The 22,510-nt window shown below is 39.1% G+C and overlaps 1 protein-coding gene across 2 annotated transcripts in view; it reads right to left on the bottom strand.

Moving 5' to 3' along the window:
• Nucleotides 1-655: 655 nt before the first annotated feature.
• Nucleotides 656-22,510, bottom strand: part of shank3 (SH3 and multiple ankyrin repeat domains 3) — a 189,555-nt gene continuing 167,700 nt past the window's right edge. The window contains exons 20-24 of one of the 2 annotated variants that reach the window (XM_012960073.3): nt 21,501-21,628; nt 20,733-20,838; nt 18,090-20,319; nt 9,985-10,015; nt 7,867-7,956 (exon numbers count right to left, since the gene is read on the bottom strand). In XM_012960073.3, coding sequence (XP_012815527.1) covers nt 9,994-10,015; nt 18,090-20,319; nt 20,733-20,838; nt 21,501-21,628 — 2,486 coding nt within the window. In that variant the 3' untranslated portion in view covers nt 7,867-7,956; nt 9,985-9,993. Of the gene's footprint in view, nt 7,957-9,984; nt 10,016-18,089; nt 20,320-20,732; nt 20,839-21,500; nt 21,629-22,510 lie in introns of both variants that reach the window. The other variant, XM_018092370.2, reaches the window with a different exon arrangement.

Genomic DNA, 22,510 nt, shown 5'->3' with positions numbered 1-22,510 from the left:
GTAGTTCTGGGGGAAAGATCCCCTTATTGATTGGATGAAAAGCCACGATTCCCTTGTACTTTATCCAGTGTACCTTTATTTTCCAACTCTGGAGAAAATGACTTTCCTCGTGGCTGTGAATTCCAAGACATATTCTCCTACCCAGAGCATATTATTGCCAGCAAAGGGCAACTGATGAGGAACCTGATTGGCATCAAATGCAATGCAATAAATCCAAAACCTGACAGCCCCATGTGAGACAGCTGGGCCATTGGTTGAGACAAGCAGGCAACCAGAGGTGTTTGTGAACCCCTTGTCTACTGAGGTGGATGACCCTATGCCACCCGTTCAACCCCCAGCACTTACCTTTCTGCACTCCAGCTGGGTTGAGAGGGGCTGCATTGCTAGTGCAGAGAGCTCTTGCTCGAGTATAGCAATAAAATAAGTGGCTTGTATTTATATCACAGTTTCGCAAAAAAATTTCAGTCTTTTTGTGGCTTGTTTCAGAGTTTCCGGTTTGCTATCACTGTGATTGCTTTGGCCAAACCCGACACCCACCTTTGTTCTGTGACATTATTTTGTAGTTTTTTTTTTTAATCTCATCTTGTAGATCCAGATTTTCATCAATACTGATTACATTTTTTATTTCAAGGAAAAAAAAACACTGACAAAGTTAGAGTTTCTTATAAATTTATTATGTCATCCAGCACACTAATTAACACCTGATGCAGGGGTAAGTGAGGTAACCCAGATACCCCGCCCTTAAAATTACCACAATAATGTCTAGAGCACTTTCTGCAATCCCCAGAATCAACACCGTCTTATTATCCATTTACTGTACCTATTAGTAATTGTAGAGGACATTTCCATGCACTCAGTTTCCCAAGTAGAGCTCAGCATATATTCTATCCTTTCACACAATCATTGGGGTAGTATGGCAAACTAACACCCAGAGAAAGCATCTTTATATATCACACATTTCCAGCACAACACACAGAACATTCTTATGTTAGCCAACCCATAAGCACAAAGAGCACTGCAAATATTGCCCTTGCAAAGACCCTCCAGATACAATAGTCACATTGTTACTCAGACAAAGCATGCTTGGGTAACCTTACTTTGAAAATCCCAATAAAGCACATCTCACCACTCTAAAGGAACATCCTCACAACCCTTCTTCAATGTCTCCCATCACACAAACACCGCTACCAACTACATATCCAATAACTTTTTTTTTGAGATCTTTTAAAACACTTCTGTCATCTGCATTCACAAAAGGCACTCTCCACAGAATGTTCTATTGGCAATAACGAAATGGAGCATCCTTCTATGTTTTCATCTCAGTCCCATCCATCTGAAAACCCTGTCATCCCCATTACACAGTACAATTACTCAAAAACACCCAAACAGCGGTCCAGCACATATGATGTTTTTTTTTTTTAAATAAAGCAACATTAGGAGAAGGCACTTTTATAAAAAGTACCCCCAAACTCAGTGTTTATTATTATAAGTTATTAACTCAGAACCATCAAGCTCATACACCAAAGAGCCTACAACAAAAACAATGGTACAGAAAATGGATCTTCTAAAAACAGACACTGGGGCTACTCCATTACTTGTACTAAGTTAATCAGATGGTAAGTGCCATGGGGCAAAGATTCTCTGTGTCTTTATAATCTTATAGCTGGGAGTGCTGTCAATACTAAATACAGTAATTTATAAGTTTATTATTGTGTATGCTAGATGTTAAATGGGTCAGATTTCTAGGTGTGTCTCAATGTCAATGTCCATAACCTACAAAAAATGAGCATAACCTTATTAGTATGGGACTTACCATCAGTAAATAGTTAAGGGGAATACATCAAGGTTTCATTCGAATTGAAAATTTATTAAGTGAAAGTACTCAGGAGTTATGCAGGAATATGGGCAATAGCAGCCTCATGACTCTTAGTTTTTATTGATCCAGTGCATTCAGAATAATGAAAGCAAACATCCAATGTTGCCTCTTATTCCTAAGTGGTGGCTCAAAAGGGCAAACATCTGATTAGTAGCTTTGGATTACTGGACTTGGGGATCTTTGCTCATGCTTCTGCATAACCCTACCTTTAAGTGCAAATTAAACGAATGGGCAAATAAGTGCAATGTTGTCAAGTACTGATCATCACAATACAGCTAAGAACAGCATTCATTAGGACTTACTATTGATAGGAATTTATCATGAGGTCATTTAGGAGCATTTATTAGGACACCTCCATGTAAGGATGGTCCACAGCATTTTCTGCAAGCTAAAATGTAAAGATCTCAGGAGAAGACATAATGAATCTTCCCAAATATAGGATACTTTACATAACATTATAGGGAATAATGAATGTTTTTTATTTTTTTATCTTTTACTGATTCTATCTATAGAATCTATATCGTACATTTTCTCTATAAAACTCACTAAACTTGTGGTTTAAACTACTTGCAAGTGCCATCTCAGCATTATCTGTTATTTTAGAGTAGATGGACAAACTCCAGTTACTGTCAATTATATGGGGCAATGACTACTTTTTAAGTGGCTACAGTACTTATATTGTAGTTTTTATGCCAATAAGATTTCTGCATTGTAAGTTACAACAAGAACGAGGGTACCACTACTATGAGCAGATTTTCTAAAGCTTTTTGGTAAATTCATTTGAAAAATGCCCTTCAGGTAATTTCCTGATTTGAAATGTAAATTTCATCCTAGAACAGGACATACACTGTTTAATAAATGTATGCCTTATATGCTGATTTTTACTTTAGCAGTCACTGAAAGTCTTAATACAGGTATGGGATTTATTATCTGGAGAGCTAGAGGGCTGGTGTTTTCTACAATAGGGACCCTTCAATAATCTGAAGTACCATGCCATCAATATAGATCCATGCAGCTTAATTACCATCAAGTACAAGGTACTGTTTTTTCATTACAGAGAAAAGATAAACAAATCACAGTTATGGGTACACGTAGTAGTTGAAAGATCTCATACCTGTAAAAAGGTTTTTGGTGAAAAATAAAAATTGTTACTTAACAGTAACTGATAAAGTAGTCCAAATGCCCTGCTATACACTTTGGCCTGTATTTTTATGGAGGTTTAGTTTGTTGCCGCATTGGACCAAGTTTATTCTTCTATTTTCCTATGATGTGATTAATTGTGCTCTTTGCTATGTAACCATGATCAGATAAGCACCCTTATTTGGCAATCACTTATTTATATTCTTTCACTGCAGAATTATGAAGCTTGTTTCATAAGATCGAGTCCCTTAGCTGAAACTTACTGGAAAAAGATGTGACGCATATCAAACTGTATGTTAGGGTCTACTAGTCATGACTGACCAGCACAAAAGGGCAACTAGAACTGAAATAACAGTTTGATGCTACATCCCTTCATGTCCTGTGATGACACTAGCAGCAATACCCTAGTATTTATTCTTTGGTCATATAGTCCCAAATCACAATGTGAGACCCACATTCCCCTTCCAATGAATCTGCACGTGTGTAAGAAGCAAGAGGAACAAAAACCTAGAGAACCATCAGACACAGGTGAATCTTTTCTTCTGTGGCTGAACTTACCATGAAAATCATTATATATATATGTATATATATATATTTCCTCCATCCCTAGCCCTGCTCTCTGTATGTATGTCAACACACCCAATAACTGCCGCACTAGCTGTGCCATGCTCTGTGGGAAACACACACTCCATATGAAAGCCTTAAAAACATTAAGATATGAGAGGGGCAGGCAAAACTACACCCCCTCTAAATAGCACCAGATGATATTACCCCATGGCAGAATCCCAGACCCCACCCCCCAAAACCAAGTCAGTCCTTATCACCCATCCCTCCCCTTCAAGCTTTGGCAAAGCCGGAAAAAGAAGAGAGGAATATTCTGATATAAATTTACAGAATAATGGGAGTTTTTGATGTTCCTATGAATTTGCTCTGGGCATGATAGGGCAGTGGGGGAATAAATGTGTGTGAATATCCATAAAGAGTTTCTGTGGGGAATTCAGGCTTTAAATGAATTGATATTTGGAATATATATAAGCATTATGTCAATGGAGACGCTCTGTATAGAACACAGAAACATGTAATGTTTGCCTTTATAAATGATAGATTTTTGGCACATATTTCCTTAATGCCATTAATACATTTTTTAGTTTACATCTTTATTCCCATATAGTTTATCACCTTTCTTTATTGTCATACAGTTTTTAAATGTTTTTCAGGTTTTTTTTTCATTTTTTACATTTTTACTTTGGATTGTTTTTATTATTTCCATGCAGGATTCAGCATTTTTAAAATGGCTGCCTTTCACTTTCCGTCCTTTATTATGTGTAGCTCATAAACCCTGTATACTCCAAGGTTTATTCAGCTATTATGGCAAGTATAATAATCATCTCCATGTCAACTTTAACAAGGTTCTTTGGGATAATAACTGTTTGCACTTTTAAATATTATCCATTATTTAACCCCTGTATGCATGTAGAGAAGGCTACATACATTTGGGTTATATAAATGGCTGTTGCCTTTGTAGTCTGTATGTCCTGTTCCAAGTAAAGACTTTTGATTTCTTCTTTCTGATTCCCTTCCAGCAGCCTTTTTCTTGTGCTGTGTTTAAGTGAACCTTCTGCTGTTTTTCATTTAACGATTACAAGTGTCCACTTTGCACAATATATACTGTATTTTAGGTTCTAATTTAGTTATGTGCTCTAATTAGTAGCTTTAATTTGTTTTAGAATGAGTTTATTGATATTTTTAGCTTTTAGATACCACAAATAACTCCACTGTATTTCATTCTGTATTTTTGCAAGGAACTAGATCTTTTTAATGGTGGAGTTTCTCTGTGTGGTTGCAATAATACTACAATACAGCTATATTGTGATATAATTGATCACAAATTTAAAGCTACTTCCTGCCATGTCTCATGGTTGTAAGATGCCTGAGCCTCTGTATTGAGAGCACAGCACATGGCAGGGTAGGATAGAAGGTTTCTGCACTAACTGGCCAAAAATGAGACAGTATCAAGGCTTGAGTTGAAACATTTGGGAAATGTAGATGTTCTTTTCAGAGTCACACTGTTACTCTAAGAATCCCACACTGCTTAGCCATTATTTATGTAATATTGCTCATTCAGTGCTTCAAGAATACACTTAATAAAATGTTCATAAACACATTTCTGTTGCTGTGGGTCACACAGTAAACAAGGTGGCAGTTTTATTTCTTTTGTATCCACTCTCTCCATGCTGAATTGTGTTGCCTTGTAACCTGGCTCAGTGAAATCCTTCTGGCAAGCAGGGAGCTGGATTATAGCCCTGTATATGAGGATCAATCAGATTGTGGGAGTCGGGCTATAGTATTCCAGTCAGAGAAGCAGCAGCGATCGCTCCATCTTGGGGGCTGTATATTCTCCTGCTCTAAAAGAGCAGCGCATGTAGCACAGTCAGAGGGTCTTGTCTAAGCTCCACAATGGCGATAAGGCACTGCAGGAAATGGGATATCATCAGATTGCTTCTCCCCACTAGGGACCTGAAGCGATTATCATGGCAATAAGGCACACTGGATCCAGGTCGGTCACCCCCGGGTAATGTATCCTCAGGAGCACAGGGACATAGTACATGAGAGGACCCAGCCGGCTCCGTGATTCTCCCTCATCTCCAGTCAATGTCCACAAGTAGATGACAATAAGCAAGGCATTGCATGAGATTGTTGCCCAGATATCAACAGTCTACTGCAGGCCATGCAATATCTTGGGACATATCTGTGAGAATGTGAGAGGGATTCTGGGTGTATTTAGGGTGCTGTACACTGTTCAAAGGAGAGGGGTCTATTCTTTCTCCGGCTCAACCATGAAAAGCAATGTAGTGAGGAAATAATTGCTAATTCTTAAGACCTGAATAGACAAAACCCTGGAATAAGTCAACATTACCTCCAAATTAAATATAAACAATTTATCCAAATGTTCCTTCCCCCATAATATTTAACTAAAATGTCCAGCGAACAGGATTTAGCAAAGTAGAACCAAAAAAATCCACCTCAGTGTCAGAAGAAAACCCTCATGGAATATCATAGAAAATGAAAGATAAAATCCATCAAACATAACACAAAAAGTTATCCCAGAACACCCAACCTTAGAATTCACAACTAAAATACAAACTTTTAATTTGGCAACATGGATGGGTGATTGTAATGAGCCCCAGTGTTCAAGTAAATATAAAATGATAATAAAATGAGTCCTCCCCCATATAAGCCCTGGTAATGATGACCCCATGTGAGATGTTGACCAAAAAAAAAATATGCATGTCTCATTGTAAATAATGCTGGTGGCATGGTGAGGGGTTTATTGAAATAACTCTCAGAACCTTCATTAAAAAAAACTTCAACAAATTGAAAATAAACATAAACCAAAAACCCAAAGAAAAATTCAAATCCCAAAATGAGGCAGCGTCGGACACGCAAAACCTCTAAACATCCCCAGATTTGCTGTATATAAAAAGTCCAGTGAGAGGGTGTTGTGTATATAGATATATATATATATATAGATATATATATGGATATATATAGGTAAAGTCATTTTCTCTTCAAATATATAGCTAATTAAAAAGATGCATAAAAAGCGTCCCACAGTGGCGGTGGCTGGAACCTGCAGATTCTTCCAGCCCAATCCATGGATATCTCTCCATGAGTCAGATCTTGGTATGGAGGTTTGCCCCGGTCTATGTTCTATGTCTGACTGCGATCCCTTTGTTGTTCAGCTTAAAAAATGGAATTTACACACAGTGGCCTGGCCCTGGGACCCTGTGACTGACCCCTCCTGTACTCCATGGCACAGAGAGAAAAAGTGAGTTGGGGGATCAGTGACTGGGCCCCATTGCACCGCACAAGGAGAGGAGAGGAATGTGTGTTTTGAGCTACAATAAATGTAAACTTGTCTTTCTACATATAAGTGTATTATTAATGCCTGTGTCTGTTGGGATACTGTAATGTTGGTGGATACCCTTAAATGCATTTTACTTTATGTCTCAGATAATGTTTGTGTTACAGTCTGGGTATCAGTGTGTGTTAGCGTAAGTGTGTCTGCCTGTGAAAGGCTAACTGTGATAACACTTGCACATGTTATTGTGACAGTGTGTGAACTGCATTGTGTTCCTCTGGGTACGAGCTCAGTGCAGTGTGCTGTCCTCCTGTGTGTACTTTCAGGGCAGTGTGTTGGGCTTTGTATATGTGCAAAGCAAGAGGTTTGCTCTGGAAGTTTTGGGCACTGTTGTGTCGTGTGTGTTGGTACAGCGCAGTCGGTTCCCCTTTGTGTTTGTTCTATGTGTTCAGGGCAATGCCCGCCACTATGTGTATGTGAAGTAGTTCCTCCCCCCGAAGCGGTGCAGAGTTGCTCTCCCGGGGGCTGGGACCGCAGCTCCTGGCCGGGTCAGCTGGTGCTCAGCTGACGAAGGGCACGCTCGATGTTCATACGATGGCCCACACGGGTAACCCCAAGTTCTACAAAATCATCCTTAGTTAGAGCAGGTAGATGAGAGCCTTCAATTTCATTGTCCTGGAACTTGAGGCGATGTTCAGCCAGGTTTAGACTCTCCAGCCAGTCACCCACATCATACTTATTCCATAGTGACAGGGGCTTCTGCATAAATGGACGAGCAGGATGCAGGGGATGCCCAGAAGATGGAGAAGGAGATCGGCTCCGGGCACTGACACTTCTCACTACAAAGCGCACCTCCTTAGGTTCATGAGGAACTGAAAGGCTGGAGGACTTCAGGATAGTGGGAGGTGTAAGTGTGTACGATCGTGCCCCTCCTAATGGCTCTACTCTTTCAGAGGAAGGTGGCACAGGGCTAGGGGCCCGGCGAGTCAGCGGGTGTCTGCTCCCAGGGCGTACGGTGTAGGATGTTCCATAGCTGCGCTGGGAAATAGTGTGCAGCTCTCCAAGACTGCTGAACAAGCTGTGTGGGAAAGAGAAAATATAAGGAGAAGGGAGGAAAGAAATATATAGAATACTGAAAGACAGTGGCTAAAAAAAGTAGAGCTGGATGAAGGATAAAGTGCATACAGGGAAGGAAAACAAATATGCGCATAGAGCAGAATATATTAAGAAAAATGCAAAGTAAAGAAATGAACATACAAAGAGGAGGCTAAGAATTAGTGTGGCATGGTGGCATTCTAATTAATATAGGAAATAGCAAAGGAAAAGCAGACGTTGGGAAAGAAGAGCAAAGTTAAGACAAAAAGTCAGACAAAAGTAATGGGAGTTTGAAGGTCGGTAGAAAAACAGTAAAATAAAGGAGCAGGAAGAAAATAGAACACTGTAATGGAGATATATATATTATATGTACCTTGTAAACCTTATGTCACTGCACTTAAAAGAAAACCTAATAGGCTTTAAGGGGGTGAAGTAAGAGTTGAAATGACTGGAGAAGGATGGAGTGAGAACATAGAGACTGAAGGAAGGGTAATTAGATAAGCCTGTGGAACATGTCGGAATCATAGGGCACATACTAAATAATAGTCCAGTGAGTACAATAGTAAACTTGCTGCAGGTTAGTACCTGATTTTCAGTTTATCACAGTTATTGCAATGTTCTTAATCTGCCAATGAGTGCACTTAGCACAAAAAACATAAAGCTGTTCTTTGTACCTAAAGTTTTTGTAATTAAGCACAATTTTCTTACACTAGGTACTGTATACTAGGTATACCCTTGTATGTGGGATCTGTGAGTATCTACCATCCTCTTTGTATGTATTAGATATAGGTGTGGGGCATTCACACCCACAGATATAAATCAGGAATTAACTCACCCACATCCTTGAGTGAATTATATTATTATATTTGATGCCCCAAGATGTGGGCTCATAATAACCTCATCACTGTATCTAACACTGGCTTACGGTAATGTTCAGGCCTCAGGCTTATGCCAAATGAGGTTAAACTGGGTACAAGCCTTTGTCTTTGCATCATAAATATGCCCCACAGCCATCTAAATATCGACAACTCCCGCCCACAATGTATGTGCCACTGATATAGATACTATACGTATCTAATTATTACATAAAACTCTATGTATTAGCTACTCCAAGGTTGGGCCACCACAACAGGACTTTATGTTAAGATCTAAACCTACGTGTGTGTGTGAAAGAACCTGGAACATACCAAAACCTTTCTGTAAATTGTTTCCCAACTCCTTTCCCACTCTCTGTATGGTTTCTCTCTTCTTCCCAATTTACTATGTTCTACAATTAGATCTTTTTCCTCAGTATTCTTACAGTTCCTATCCCCTTCTCACTGTTCTCCACGACCTCATAGCTCATTCAACCACCTATGTGCAGCCCTTCTCACTCTCTCACCGATCTTTATGTCCTCTCCAAGCTTCTTTCCAAATTTCCATATGGACCTCAATTCCAACCCCTACCTAACCAATATCCATGCCCTCACAGCTCATTACTCAATGTTTTTGTAGTGGACTGACCAAAGCTAATTGCTGAATGGTTACTACTAGCAACTGTACTTTAGCAATTTAGCTCCTATGCTTCTTAATAAATCTCTTGCATGACTCAATGTGCCAAAAAGTAAATATGTGCTGAGAGATAAGCATAGCTATACAAATAGAAACAAATATTATGATTACTTCTATAAAGGCTACCTTACATATAAGTGTTTATTTTATAAGTATGTATGCAAGTAAAAAGCTCAGAATACTGAATGAGACTCATTATCAACCCTGGGAAAACCAATAAGCTTTGTTCAGCCAGCTGCAGGTTTGCCCTCTGTTAGTAAATAATACCTAATGTCCTCAGAGAAAATGTCTAACTGCTTTAAGCATTTGTCTAATTTAATAACAATCACTAGTCTTGCAGATAGAGGAGTAAGGGAAAAAAGCATATATGCTGTTGTTCTGGTCAACACCCCCATCCAACCCCAGTTTTTGGAAATAATTTGACAAATGAAGGAGCAAATCTACCCCATTAAAAACTTACGCAGCATGCTCAACTCCAAATGTCTGGGTGTCTAAGACAGGTATACATGCATGGTAAGAAGAAGAAGAAGAAGAGAAAGAAGTGAGAGACGAGAGAAAGAAACAAAGGAAGGAAGTTTGCCAGCCACAGTGGGAAGACAGGGTTACGCCAATGTGCAAAGCAACAGCAATAATACACAGTAATGCAAGGTTAGGCAATAATAGGAGATATATAAAGGGTGGTGAAAGATGAGAGAAGACAAAAAATAAATATAGTATGAGAGAGAAAGGGAAAAGAGTGAGTAAAGGATGGGATGGGATGGGAAAGAAAGATGTTAACACTGCAGTATACAGAACAAATAAATAATGACATACTCCTTATAGACTAAGTAGACCAGTTAAAAGGCCACATTACTGACACATTAGATGGGTATGATAAAACAAATGTGTGTGAACAGTTTTGCAATGGGTTTATACAATTAGTAACCATGAATTCTAATGGTGGCCATATGTGTATGGTACAGATATCCATCTGGCGGGTTTGATTTTCCCAACAGATTGAGGAACACATCTGCACATTAATGTTGTCTTTGTCCATATGGCAGCATAGCAGTAATTACGATCCAATCACTGATCCAAGGGCCAAATGATCTGATAAGCCCATTATTGCCCAAGCCAAGGTAGGCATATTGGTTAAATATCTGCTAATTTTGGCAATCTCACCAAACAAGTGGAGATTTACATGTATGACCAGTTTAAGATCAAGGTACTGCCTGGACTCATTTATAAACACTGGGCAGATTTATGCTTAGAATTCAGTGAAAATAAAACCACATTTTAATGGCTCAAAGATTTTTTCAAGACATAATACATAACAAATTCAAATGTATACTATACCACACAGTGACAGGGTACATCCTAGTGCCTCTCCTAACGCGTTTCGCACAAAGTGCTTCATCACCTCCTCTGATGAAGCACTTTGTGCGAAACGCGTTAGGAGAGGCACTAGGATGTACCCTGTCACTGTGTGGTATAGTATACATTTGAATTTGTTATGTATTATGTCTTGAAAAAATCTTTGAGCCATTAAAATGTGGTTTTATTTTCACTGAATTTTTTTGTTGTTATTTGTATATTGGTTCAGGGCCTATCAGTGAAATATAAAATGTGATTTCCTTTCCCAATTTATATTGTTGCAATTAATTAGATTTATGCTTAGGCAGTAACCAGTCATATGTTTGCATTTCCTGTTCTGGCTAGCTGATTGGTTGCTGTGGGTTACTGCCCTAGAGCAAAATTTGCCCAGTGTTTATAAATAAGCCCCAGAGGGGCATATTCATTATAGTGTGTAAGCCAAGATCTTGGGTGGTGTTGCTCATAGCAACCAATCAGATCTTTGCTTTAGGTTTCTAACTTGTAGGTGAACGTTAAGATTTAATTGCTGATTGGTTGCTATGGGCAACACCAGTGATGTTGGCTTACACACTATAAAAAATATGCCCCAGGGAGTCTGTTGCTCCCAGGATAGAAACAACCAAAATATCCAGGACACTTCCTGTTGAATAGAAAGTACCAAACATCAGCCTACACTGATAGCTGGTGAGTTTTGGTTTGCTAGGATTGGATGCTGGATAACTAGTCAGGTGAACTGGAAATGATCTAGGACTTTGTAGCAGTAATCAAAACACTGTGTGTGCAATACTCCTACCTAGTGATTGAATACTCCTATGTTTTGTGTTTGTTTAGAGATTACAATATCTTGATACGTAATTATGTCATTAGCTCATATCTATAATTAGCTGTTACACCCACTTGTAGGAGGAATAATAAAACGGATTGCAATTGTGACAAGGCATTAGTGGGAATAATTTACCCAACTTAAATGCCAGTACCCCAGTCAACCCAATCAAACATAGCTGTTATTAGTACTGATTACTGGTCCATCCCACATAGTTTCAGGACTGAAGTGGCAGTTGACAAATGGTTCCAAGTCACTGCTCATAAACTGCTGAGTATAAAGGAAAATTAAGACTCCCCAAATGTCAGAATATAAGTGCAGAAGTATTGTAGCTCTAACAAAATACAGTGTTTATTTGATACAAGTATTGTATGATTAGAATTATGGTATATACTTTTGGTAATGTATATCTGCTCCTTACCTTCATATGATTTTGCACATGAAAGCTAAAGATATTTAAGATATGGAACATATAAGGCCCATGTGTGAAATGTATGCAGTAGAAACTGTAGCAAAAATAGGCAAATAAATAACAGTATCACGCTATAGGGTGCTCCAGTTTTAGAAAGAGGACATCAGCAGATACCAAACTTCCTGCTTATTGGAACATACCATCAGCAGCCAACATATGACTGGTTTCTATGGTTACTCGGCCTGACAATAACTGCACCCTTACTACACTGACCCATGGCCCACACATAAATTTTATAAAAACACAATGATGAAGTTAATGTGGCAAGAATGGAGAGGCTGGAGCTAGAGTAAAGGTTTTACGTTCTTACCCGAGCCGTAGGCTACATTAAGGTATTTTTAATGTTTTTTTTACACCCTGGATAAAGTAAAGTAAAGTTCCTAATGAATGCAGTTTAATATGAAGCTTAATGACATTTAATGGAATTTCTTGTTCACAAGCAGCCGCTTCCCATTCATTTAAATTGTACACATGCCACCAATGATAGCTATGAGCCCACGTTATGTTTAAATATCACAAATGCTTGCCAGTGAGCCAGGATGCTTTTTTACCTAAAAGGACCTCAGAGATCTGTAGTGAACAATACTGACACGTTACTGTAATGTGTTAGTATTGTAATAAAACTATGGGCTTTGTGTTAGCTATAAACTTACTGTCAAACAGACACAGGTCAAAAAAACTTTGACTATATAGCTAGAATAGAAATCCAGACCACTGAGAGAGTACTGCTAAACAGTGCTGGCTTGGGGAGATTTTAAAACCTAAAGCTGCCACGTGCCATTGGGTGCCTGTGTAGAGAATACAGCCCTGGTGCTAAAAACTTTAAGAAATATAAAGCAAGAATGCACTTGGGCAAAGGTTTTTGTATTTTTTTCAGTTCAAGGCTTCATTTAAAGGTCTAAACTTTTTCAAGGCCACCCTCAGCTTATAACAAGGTTACATATACAGTATGGGGAAATATAAATATATTAGCTACAATTCCATAGTTTCCATAGGCGCCCTAACTGACCTTCAAGCTGGGATTTCAGGTGTATATAGCCCCATTGTTTAGGAACCATCGCATTAGTGCATAAGACAGCTTACAAAATAAACACATAGTACATATGCTTCTGTATTCAGAGGTGAAACCACGGATGACACAGACCCTGTGACTGCTGAGAAGACCAGGAAAAAAATGGGGTCCATTTTTATAAAAAATGTCTTATTCTGATAATTTAGTGGGGCCTATAATTAGTTTGCTGTGGGTGCCAGTACAATCTAGTTACACCACCACCTGTATTCTTCAGCTTTTTGCAAAAATGCAGGTTCTAAAGAGGGTCTCTTCCCCAAATACTAATAAACTATACGGCTTCCAGCATATTCTTCATAAATTCATGCCAGGGCTTTCAGAGTCTGCACAGAGGAAATGATTTTCGTTCTGTCTTATGCTTCATAGATGGATGAACTCAGCCATCTGGTTATGAGTCTTTTAGCACAATTTCCTAATCCCTTGGGCCAAGGAAAAGATCAGTGGCTTTCCATAGCCTGTCAACTGCCTGTGAACTGTCAATGAATTACCTGGAGGCAGCAGAAAGCTACTTTGTGCAAATCTCTCAGTGTTCACACAATTAAACAGAGCAAGTACTGTATACTGAAGGAATGCCTATGTTTGTACAGTCTGAGTAAATAACGCATCTTGACGTGGGTTAGCCAATCGGCTGACCAATTTGCACTTTACGGGAAGCTGAGCTCTGCCAAACAAACTGGCATAATCCTTTCTGGAGTCATAGTGTGAATACTGAGGGATGCCCTCTTCTCTTCATGAACTGTTACCATGCTTCTCTTGTTTTTCTATACCATCTAAAGATTAGGATTTGTATAATGATTGCAATTCTAGATTCTTCCCTTCACGGCCACAGAGCTTACTTTATGTGAAATTCTATTATCCTGCTTTACATGTCTGACTGTTTGCAACTTGCTTCCTTTTCAGAGTTACATTATTCAAGGCCATTACCATGACAGCTAATAGACTGATTCTAATGGGATATTCCAGAATCTATTAATCCTTGTAAATGAAGTGCCAACAGGTTACACAGCACTGTAGAGCGAGGGAAATCCAGCAGCAGCCAGTAACATACAATTACACACTGCAACAAGAGCTAATGCGCTCTATCAGTGACAAGCCGCAACTCCTCTTTGCTGCCTGCAGTTTCAATTGTTCAGGATCTCGGCCCAAATGAATGGAACAATGGAAGGTGGCCATGTGTGTGTACAGGCATTCATGTGTACAATATCAATCTGTCCAGCCTACATGCCAATCACTCACATACCACTGAGGATCAGTCAATGAATGGCAACCTTCATTGTTTTAATAACACAGATGAAGGAATTGGGTAATTCTTGGTAACGTTGGCACAATACTATGAGTTTCTTATCTAATTGCAAAGCTTCTTATGTTAAAGCAAATGGAAAAGGGGAAATCAAGGCATGGATCATTCACAAAAACAAAATGCAAAGACCCACACAAAAATAACATTCCTTGTGAGCACTATCCAGACCTAAAGGGGTAGTTCACCTTTAAATTAACTTTTAATATGATGTAGACATTAATATTCTAAGACAATTTGCAACTGGTCTTCATTTATTATTTTCTATGTTTTTTTTAGTTTTTTAGCTTTTGGTTCAGCAGCTCTCCAGTTTGGTATTTCAACAGCTATCTGGTTGCTAGTGTCTTATTTACCCTAGCAACCAGACAGTTGAACGATGAGTAATAAAAAGTAACAGTAACAATAAAATTGTAGCCGCATGGTGCAATAGTTTTTGGAAAGCGGCAGAAAAGGATGACAAATAATTCAAAAACTATAGAAAAGTAAAGTAACGAAAACCAACTAAAAAGCTGCTACAAAAAGGGTATTTTATAATATACTAAAAGTTTTTATAGAATGACCCACCCCTTTAAGTTATAGCATGGGCTAATAAGAGCAAGCCAGTATTATGGATCTGTCATTGGTTATAATGAAACTGTATAAGAATGCCACTGTAATCCACACTTGTATTTGTATTCACAGCTTAACTCAAATTCTCTCTGATTCATTGCCAAAGTTGGGAAAGGTTGCCACAAGTTCAGAACAAGCCAGAGACGTTAGGTGGAACTTAAAGGGGCAGCTGACCTTTATGGGAAGAAAAAAAACGTTTTAAATCAGACTATTTTAAAAATGTCTTTATTTATTGTTAACCCTTTCTGATAAAAAAATAGTGTAACATTTAAGAGACAGCCTCTGCCTGCCAGTTGTGAATAGTGGCGCTACACAGAGAGTTTGCATTCAGGTCATTACATACAGCATGGCTGCCAGATGGGGCTTTCCAAAATATATTTATAGCACTATATCTCCTTATAGCTACTGTGCATGACATCATTATTCTTATATATTCTAGATCACAACAAACCTCCCAACATTTGAAAAATGTAAAGAGGAAGAAAAAGAAATGCCACACGCCCATTTTAGTGACCACGCCCCCTAAATACCACTCCCAATTTACTACATTTGGCAGATTATTTAAAGTTTGAACACATTTCTGGGGGTTTTGGGAATGTTCTATGTGTTATTACCGTTTTGCTAAAAAGGAGAAATTGCCCTTTAAGCTGCAGGTCTCTGTTCCTTTAACAGACCTGTTTATCTTATATGTTACAGTTGTATCTAAGTGCAGGTGTAGCTTTTTGAGTTTCTGGGCTCTCTGCCAAAAGCTACTTTTTAAATTAAGTTTGAGAAACATTGTATCTAAATGCAGGTATAAATTGTTAAGATTTCTTGGCTCTCTGCCAAAAGCTACCTATTCAATTAAGTTTGAGAAACACTGTATTTTTTTTTGCATTCAGGCAGGAGATTAAAGGAAAATGAGGGACTTTTCAGTAAGAATCCGAGATCTGTTAAAAGAGGGACTGTCCCATGAAAACTGGGACAGTTGGGAGGTATGCCACAAACATGTAATATATCAGCTAACTGGCACTCTAAATGGAAAGAGGTGAACTGGACAGCATATAGTGTTGATAAATCTAAAGCAAGTTACAATTTTTTACATATTTCACCATCGTACAAGTAGTGAAAATAGCTGAATAGTAGAGAATTCGCTGATTACCCTTCAGGGTTTGAAATGATGAAAGGTTTTCAAGATTATACAGCAATTCCAGTTGCTTGAGATTTACTAATACTAGATTTCCCTAAAGGGGTGAAAAATACATAATGAAAACAAATTACAAAAAAATGGTCCAATTTAAAGGAAATATCAGGTAGATCAGGTCATTTTTTTTTATTAAAATGGTCAACTTGCCCCTAAAGGATAATGAAGTGGAAGAACTGGTAGTGGAAGTGAAAACATTACAGGCAGGCAAAATGATATAGAAAATTAGAAATTAGTAAGGAAACTCCCATATAAGCTGTCAGTGTGAATTGCAGGGATACACATCTAATTACTTTTATACCTGTCAGTCCTCAGATACAAACTCTAAAAACAGTTCAGGCACTATCTATCTATCTATCTATCTATCTATCTATCTATCTATCTATCTATCATCTATCTATCATCTATATATCTATCTATCTATCTATCTATCATCTACCTATCTATCTATCTGTCTATTTATCTATCTGTCTGTCTATCATCTATCTATCTATCTATCTATCTATTTATCATCTATCTATCTATCTATCATCTATCTTTCATCTATCTATCTATATATCTATCTATCATCTATCTATCTATCTATCTATCTATCATCTATCTATCTATATATCTATCTATATATCATCTATCTATCTATCTATCTATCATCTATCTATCTATCTATCTATCATCTATCTATCTATCTATCATCTATCTATCTATCTATCTATCATCTATCTATCTATCTATCTATCTATATATCTGTCTATTTATCTATCTATCATCTATCTTTCATCTATCTATCATCTATCTATCTATCTATCTATCATCTATCTATCTATCTATCTATCTATCATCTATCTATCTATCTATCATCTATCTATCTATCTATCTATCATCTATCTATCTATCTATCTATCATCTATCTATCTATCTATCTATCTATCATCTATCTATCTATATATCTATCTATCTATCTATCTATCATCTATCTATCATCTATCTATCTATCTATCTATCTATCTATCTATCTATCTCTCTGTCTATCTATCTATCTATCTATCTCTTTGTCTATTTATCTATCTATCTATCATCTATCTATCTATCTATCTATCTATCTCTCTGTCTATCTATCTATCTATCTATCTATCTCTCTGTCTATCTATCTATCTATCTATCTATCTATCTATCTATCTATCTATCTATCATCTCTTTGTCTATTTATCTATCTATCTATCTAGCTATCCATATGCACAAACATTATAGGTCTCCACCACAGCGTTCAACTGAAGATGCAATGCAAAGCACAAATTTGCATCTTTTAAAAAGTCATTCACAAATGTACCTGCAGCTATACATTTGAATCTATACTTGCACTAAAACAGTTTTGTCTGTAAAGCACTGGCTGCATGGAGCCCTGCCTTGAGGAAGTGTTAGTTCCAGGGCTCCCTTGTGTGTTGCACCTACATAAATTAGTAACTTGCACATAACAAAATGCTCTGGAAATAATGCAATTGCACCCACACCAGAAAACACAATTTACCAATGCAAATGCTAATAAACATCTGTATTAGTAAATTGCACACAAATTGTGTGAATGCATTGTTGATTAAAAGATTGGAGATTAGCATCCATTTTAGCACTTTGCACATGTTTTAGTAAATGAAACCTCATATCCCTTATTTCTTAATGATTGTTCACTAATTTAATTTTTTCTAGCACCTACTAATTTACAACATGCCCTCTGTGGTCTTAACTATTTCTCTTTTTTTCTTACCGAGCTGCCACTACGGGAGATTTCTTGACCGGATCCATTCCCGGAATTGATGGCTCCTCCCCCAGTGACCGCGTGTCTTTGTTCAGCAGCTGGAGTCGGGAACTGATTTCTCCAATCACTGACGGCTTTTCCATTTCCACAGGGCCCCCATGGGAAAGGGGTCGGCTCTCCACTGGGTCTCCCCATAGCTTAGATCTTCTCTGAAAGAGGTAGCGCGGACGGCCCGCTGCAAGTTGCTGCTGGGCGATGAGCTCACTGTCCGAAGACTGCTTGAGCAGGGGGTCCCTGAAGGTCACGGTGCCCTTCATCAGTTGAGACTTGAGTTTGGGCTTTGGAGGCACTGGCGGCTTCTCGAGTATAAAAGTTTGACCGTCGGCATACGAGGTGTAGGTGTCAGTGGGCTCCCCACTTTCAGAGGAAAGAGTGGACATACTAGACACAGTAGAGATGGTGCTTGTGGTCTCTAGGTGGTGGTCACTCGAGCTCCTGGTGTCCACTTCTTCCACACCTGAATCTGTAGCTGACTCTGGGTGGGGATGTGGTGCATCCGAGGGCTTCCCTGAGGGTGGTGTACTGCTGGCTTGCTTGGCAGATGGCACAGCCAAAGTACCAGGTCGAGTCAATTGGCTGATAGGGGTGCCAGGTTTGGTGACCAGGACTCCATTGGCAAATGCATCAGGAGGAGGCACCAGTCCAATTTTGGCCAGCTCTTCTCTTGTCTCCTCATCACTAGAGGAGAGCATGGCAGGTGGCAAGTTGCCTCCAAAAGGTTCAACTTCTTCTTCTGAGCTTCCCTGGCCAAGTGTCTTATCAGATGATGAGCTGGAGGGGGCTTTCTCCTCAATATCTGGGGGTTGTTCAACTTTTTGCTTATCAGTGGTAGCTGGTGGCTCCTGTTCTTTTTCTTCTGTTCCATTGCTCGTAGCATGCACCATGATGAGGCCCGCTGTTTTCTGTTGAGATGTGTCTACGATGCTTAGGATCATAGGTTTTCGCTCTTCCACCTTGCTCACTGGTCTCTCAGGGCTCTTATCTGGGCGAACATCTCCATCTCTGCGTAGAGGTGTTACCCACTGACCTTTAATTTGTGCCCCTGATGGACTGTAAATTGGGGATGCTGACCCTTCAAACTCCATTCCCATCTCCCCCTCTTTGGTTTGTATTTCCAGGAAGAGTGGAGGAGCTCTGTCTGATTCTGGGCTCCTTACTGGGGTGGGTGTCCTTGGAGGAGGGGGAGAAGATGCCTGAGCAGACAGTGCTCTCTCCCTTGCGGCCAGCGCAAGAGCAAGGGGTGAGTTTGGATCAAGAGGCTTGCCAGTTAGTGGGTGGATAAAAGTGGAATGAGAGCTGCTATACATTAAAGATTTTAAAGAGGATCCAGGTGACGGAAGAAGAACATCACGACTCCCCAACAGCCGCTCATCAACCGATCGTGAAGGCTGCAGGGATGGGAGATCTGGAGATGGAGGTGTGCCCTCTAGTGCTCCGACTGAGAGGAAGACTGTGGATTTTCGCTTTTCATCCAGCCTTCTTTCACGTTCCTTCATCACTCCTGCAAGTGCTGTTGCAAAAGGGCTACTGAGTGGATCATGTTGAGCTGTTCCTAGTTCCATCATGCTCTGCCTTGGGCTGCGCCGAGATGGTGAAGGATCACGGGAAAAGCCTCCTACCATAGCTAGTGCTGCTCTTTCCTGGGCATCTTCCACTTGAAGCTGCTTCACAAGGGGGCTCTTCTTTCTCTGTGGCTTCATTGGTGCAAAAATACCCACATTGGCATATGTATTCTCTGTAGCTCGACTTCTTCTTTTTAGTTTCTCTGGAGGAGTAGGTGATGGACCTGGTCGTTGAATACTTGTGGGTTCAACTGGTAGATGGGATGTATCCTGAAGGATTATCATGGAGCGAGCTCTCTTTTGTCGATCAGGAGGAGGCAGACCACGATCCATGCTTAAGAGCTCAGCAGAACCCATTCCATGTTGGAGCCCATGAAACCTGGCTTCAAACCCTGGTTTAAAGCTGGAATGCACTGTATCATAACCTCTGCCTGGAGGAGGAGGTGGGGAAAAAGTTGGGGGTGGTCCAGTGTCAAAATAATATGGAGTTGGAGGAGGGGGAGCAGCTTTTTGTGGGGGTGGTGGGATTCCAGGACCTTCCCTTAATGAATCCTGCATGGATGTGCTGCGTGGAAAACGGCCATCAAAGAAAGAGTCTGAAAACTTCTCATCCTCACCTAAGGTTAGAAATACAAGATTAAAACTAAACAACCACAATGATGTACCACCTTAGAATTTCAAAGTACCCATGGCAGAAATAAAAATTCCAAAAAGTGCTATTAAATTCTGTTCACAACCTCCTTTGCACTTAACAGTCCACAACTTTAACAGTTCTAAGGAAAACTTCATATACTGTAGTATTAGCAATAAATAATAATAAATTACATATTAATAACATTTTATAGTGTTTGTTTCTCATGGGACTAAAAAGCTACACAAAACATACAAATTATTTGAAACATGGAGATCTAAATACTTACCCATCTCCATTCTAAGAGGCGTCACCAGTCTAACGTTTATATGAATCCCTTTGTAACTTATTGTAAATTGTTTATTGTTTAAAGCATATAATCAGTGTAGTGTCTCTTACCTACAGATTTTGTCCGGGACATTCCATGATGAAGCTGAAAATGATGTTTTTCATTGGGAAAATGGTGTACTGCATGTTGGGGAATCCCCTGTCTCTCCAGCAGTGACTGTAAAGAAATGAGTAACGGACAACAATACTTAACTATCTCTATTGTAGTGACATCACATAATTATTATTGCTTTCTAACCCCTAACTAAATGTAATTTCAGCATTTTTGCATGCATTCTAATCCATTGGTAAATATGCCATTCATTATTTTAGAGGGTCTTAGATTTATTAAATAAATGGTGGGCACAATTTCTTTAATAATTCCTTCATTGGTACATAATAATGATCAGAAGTGAATTTTAATATCATAGAGAGCAGCAAGACTTGGGAAACTGTAGACCAGTGTTCCCCAACCAGTGGCTCGTGAGCAACATGTTGCTCCCCAACCCCTTGGATGTTGCTCCCAGTGGCCCCAAAGTAGGTGCCCATTTTTGAATTCCTGGCTTGGAGGCAAGTTTTGGTTGCATAGAAACCAAGTATAATGCCAAACAGAGCCTTCTGTAGGCTGCCAGTCCACATAGGGGCTATTAAGTACCCAATTATAGCTCTTATTTGCACCTCCAGGAACCTTTTTCATGCTTGTGTTGCTCCCCACTTTTTCCATTTGAATGTGGCTCACGGGTATAAAAGGTTGGGGATCCCTGCTGTAGACCATAAGTATCAGATTATCAGGCTACTATATTTTAAAGCATTTTCATTGTATAAATGCTCATCTCTTACACTGATCTCAGCTGGGGTGATGCGCCGGCTTGTTGGTCTCTGTTTGACAGTGGCAGCTCTAGAATCAGCTTCAGCAATATCTGGGCACAAGGAGGGATCAGACGCCACCAAGATTTCATCTAGTCTTTCTGCAAGTGTGGAAATAACAAAACATATGACAATTATTGGGTATAGCTTTAGGGTTTTTGTGCATGGGGCATCTCACAACTCTTGATTCTCACCAGAAAATGCACATTCACTTGTTATCAGACTATAATTGCATACAGACAGAATCCAGCAGTACAGAATGTGGCTACATATCTATCCCATTTACATTAGACGTGTTTGCAGAAGTACTATAACCTCCAAAGAAGCCCTGAGACACTAGTGTAGAATGTCAGACAGCTTGCACTCCCAAACTGCTGCCATATTAATTACAGGAATGGGACCTGTTATTCAGATTGCTCTGGACCTGGGGTTTTCCGGATAAGGGGTCTTTCTGTAATTTGGATCTCTGTACCTTAAGTCTACTAAAAAATCATTTAAACATTAGTTACATGTAATAGGGTTGTTTTGCCCCCAATAAGGATTAACTATAACTTGTTTTAAAAATTTGATTTATTTGATTAAAATGGAGTCTATGGGAGATGGCCTTCCCATAAATTAGATCGTTCTGCATAATGGGTTTCCAGATTATGGATCCCATACTTTCTCACACATGCTCACATTATGGGAGTGGGAAAACAAATTTAAATATTATTTTCCTTTAAACTGATCTCTTTAGTATGTTCTCCCTATTTACTGCAGGTTCTTCTGTTTGTTAATAGGCCATTAAGAAATGGGGTAAGCCTTGTTTAGGAACACAAAATAAAATATAATACACGTATAGGATCTTAAATCCAAAATATTTGGGACCTGGGGTTTCATATCTATATAATAAGGATAAGAGATCTCCATAAGCTCTGTAGAATATAATGGGGTTTTATCTGTTACCTGCTAAGTAACCTGCACATTTTCTCCTTTTTCCAGCT

Source organism: Xenopus tropicalis, chromosome 3 (assembly GCF_000004195.4).
Source record: "Xenopus tropicalis strain Nigerian chromosome 3, UCB_Xtro_10.0, whole genome shotgun sequence".
Classification (NCBI taxonomy): Eukaryota; Metazoa; Chordata; class Amphibia; order Anura; family Pipidae; genus Xenopus; species Xenopus tropicalis.
This window is presented reverse-complemented; position numbering and strand designations above follow the sequence as displayed.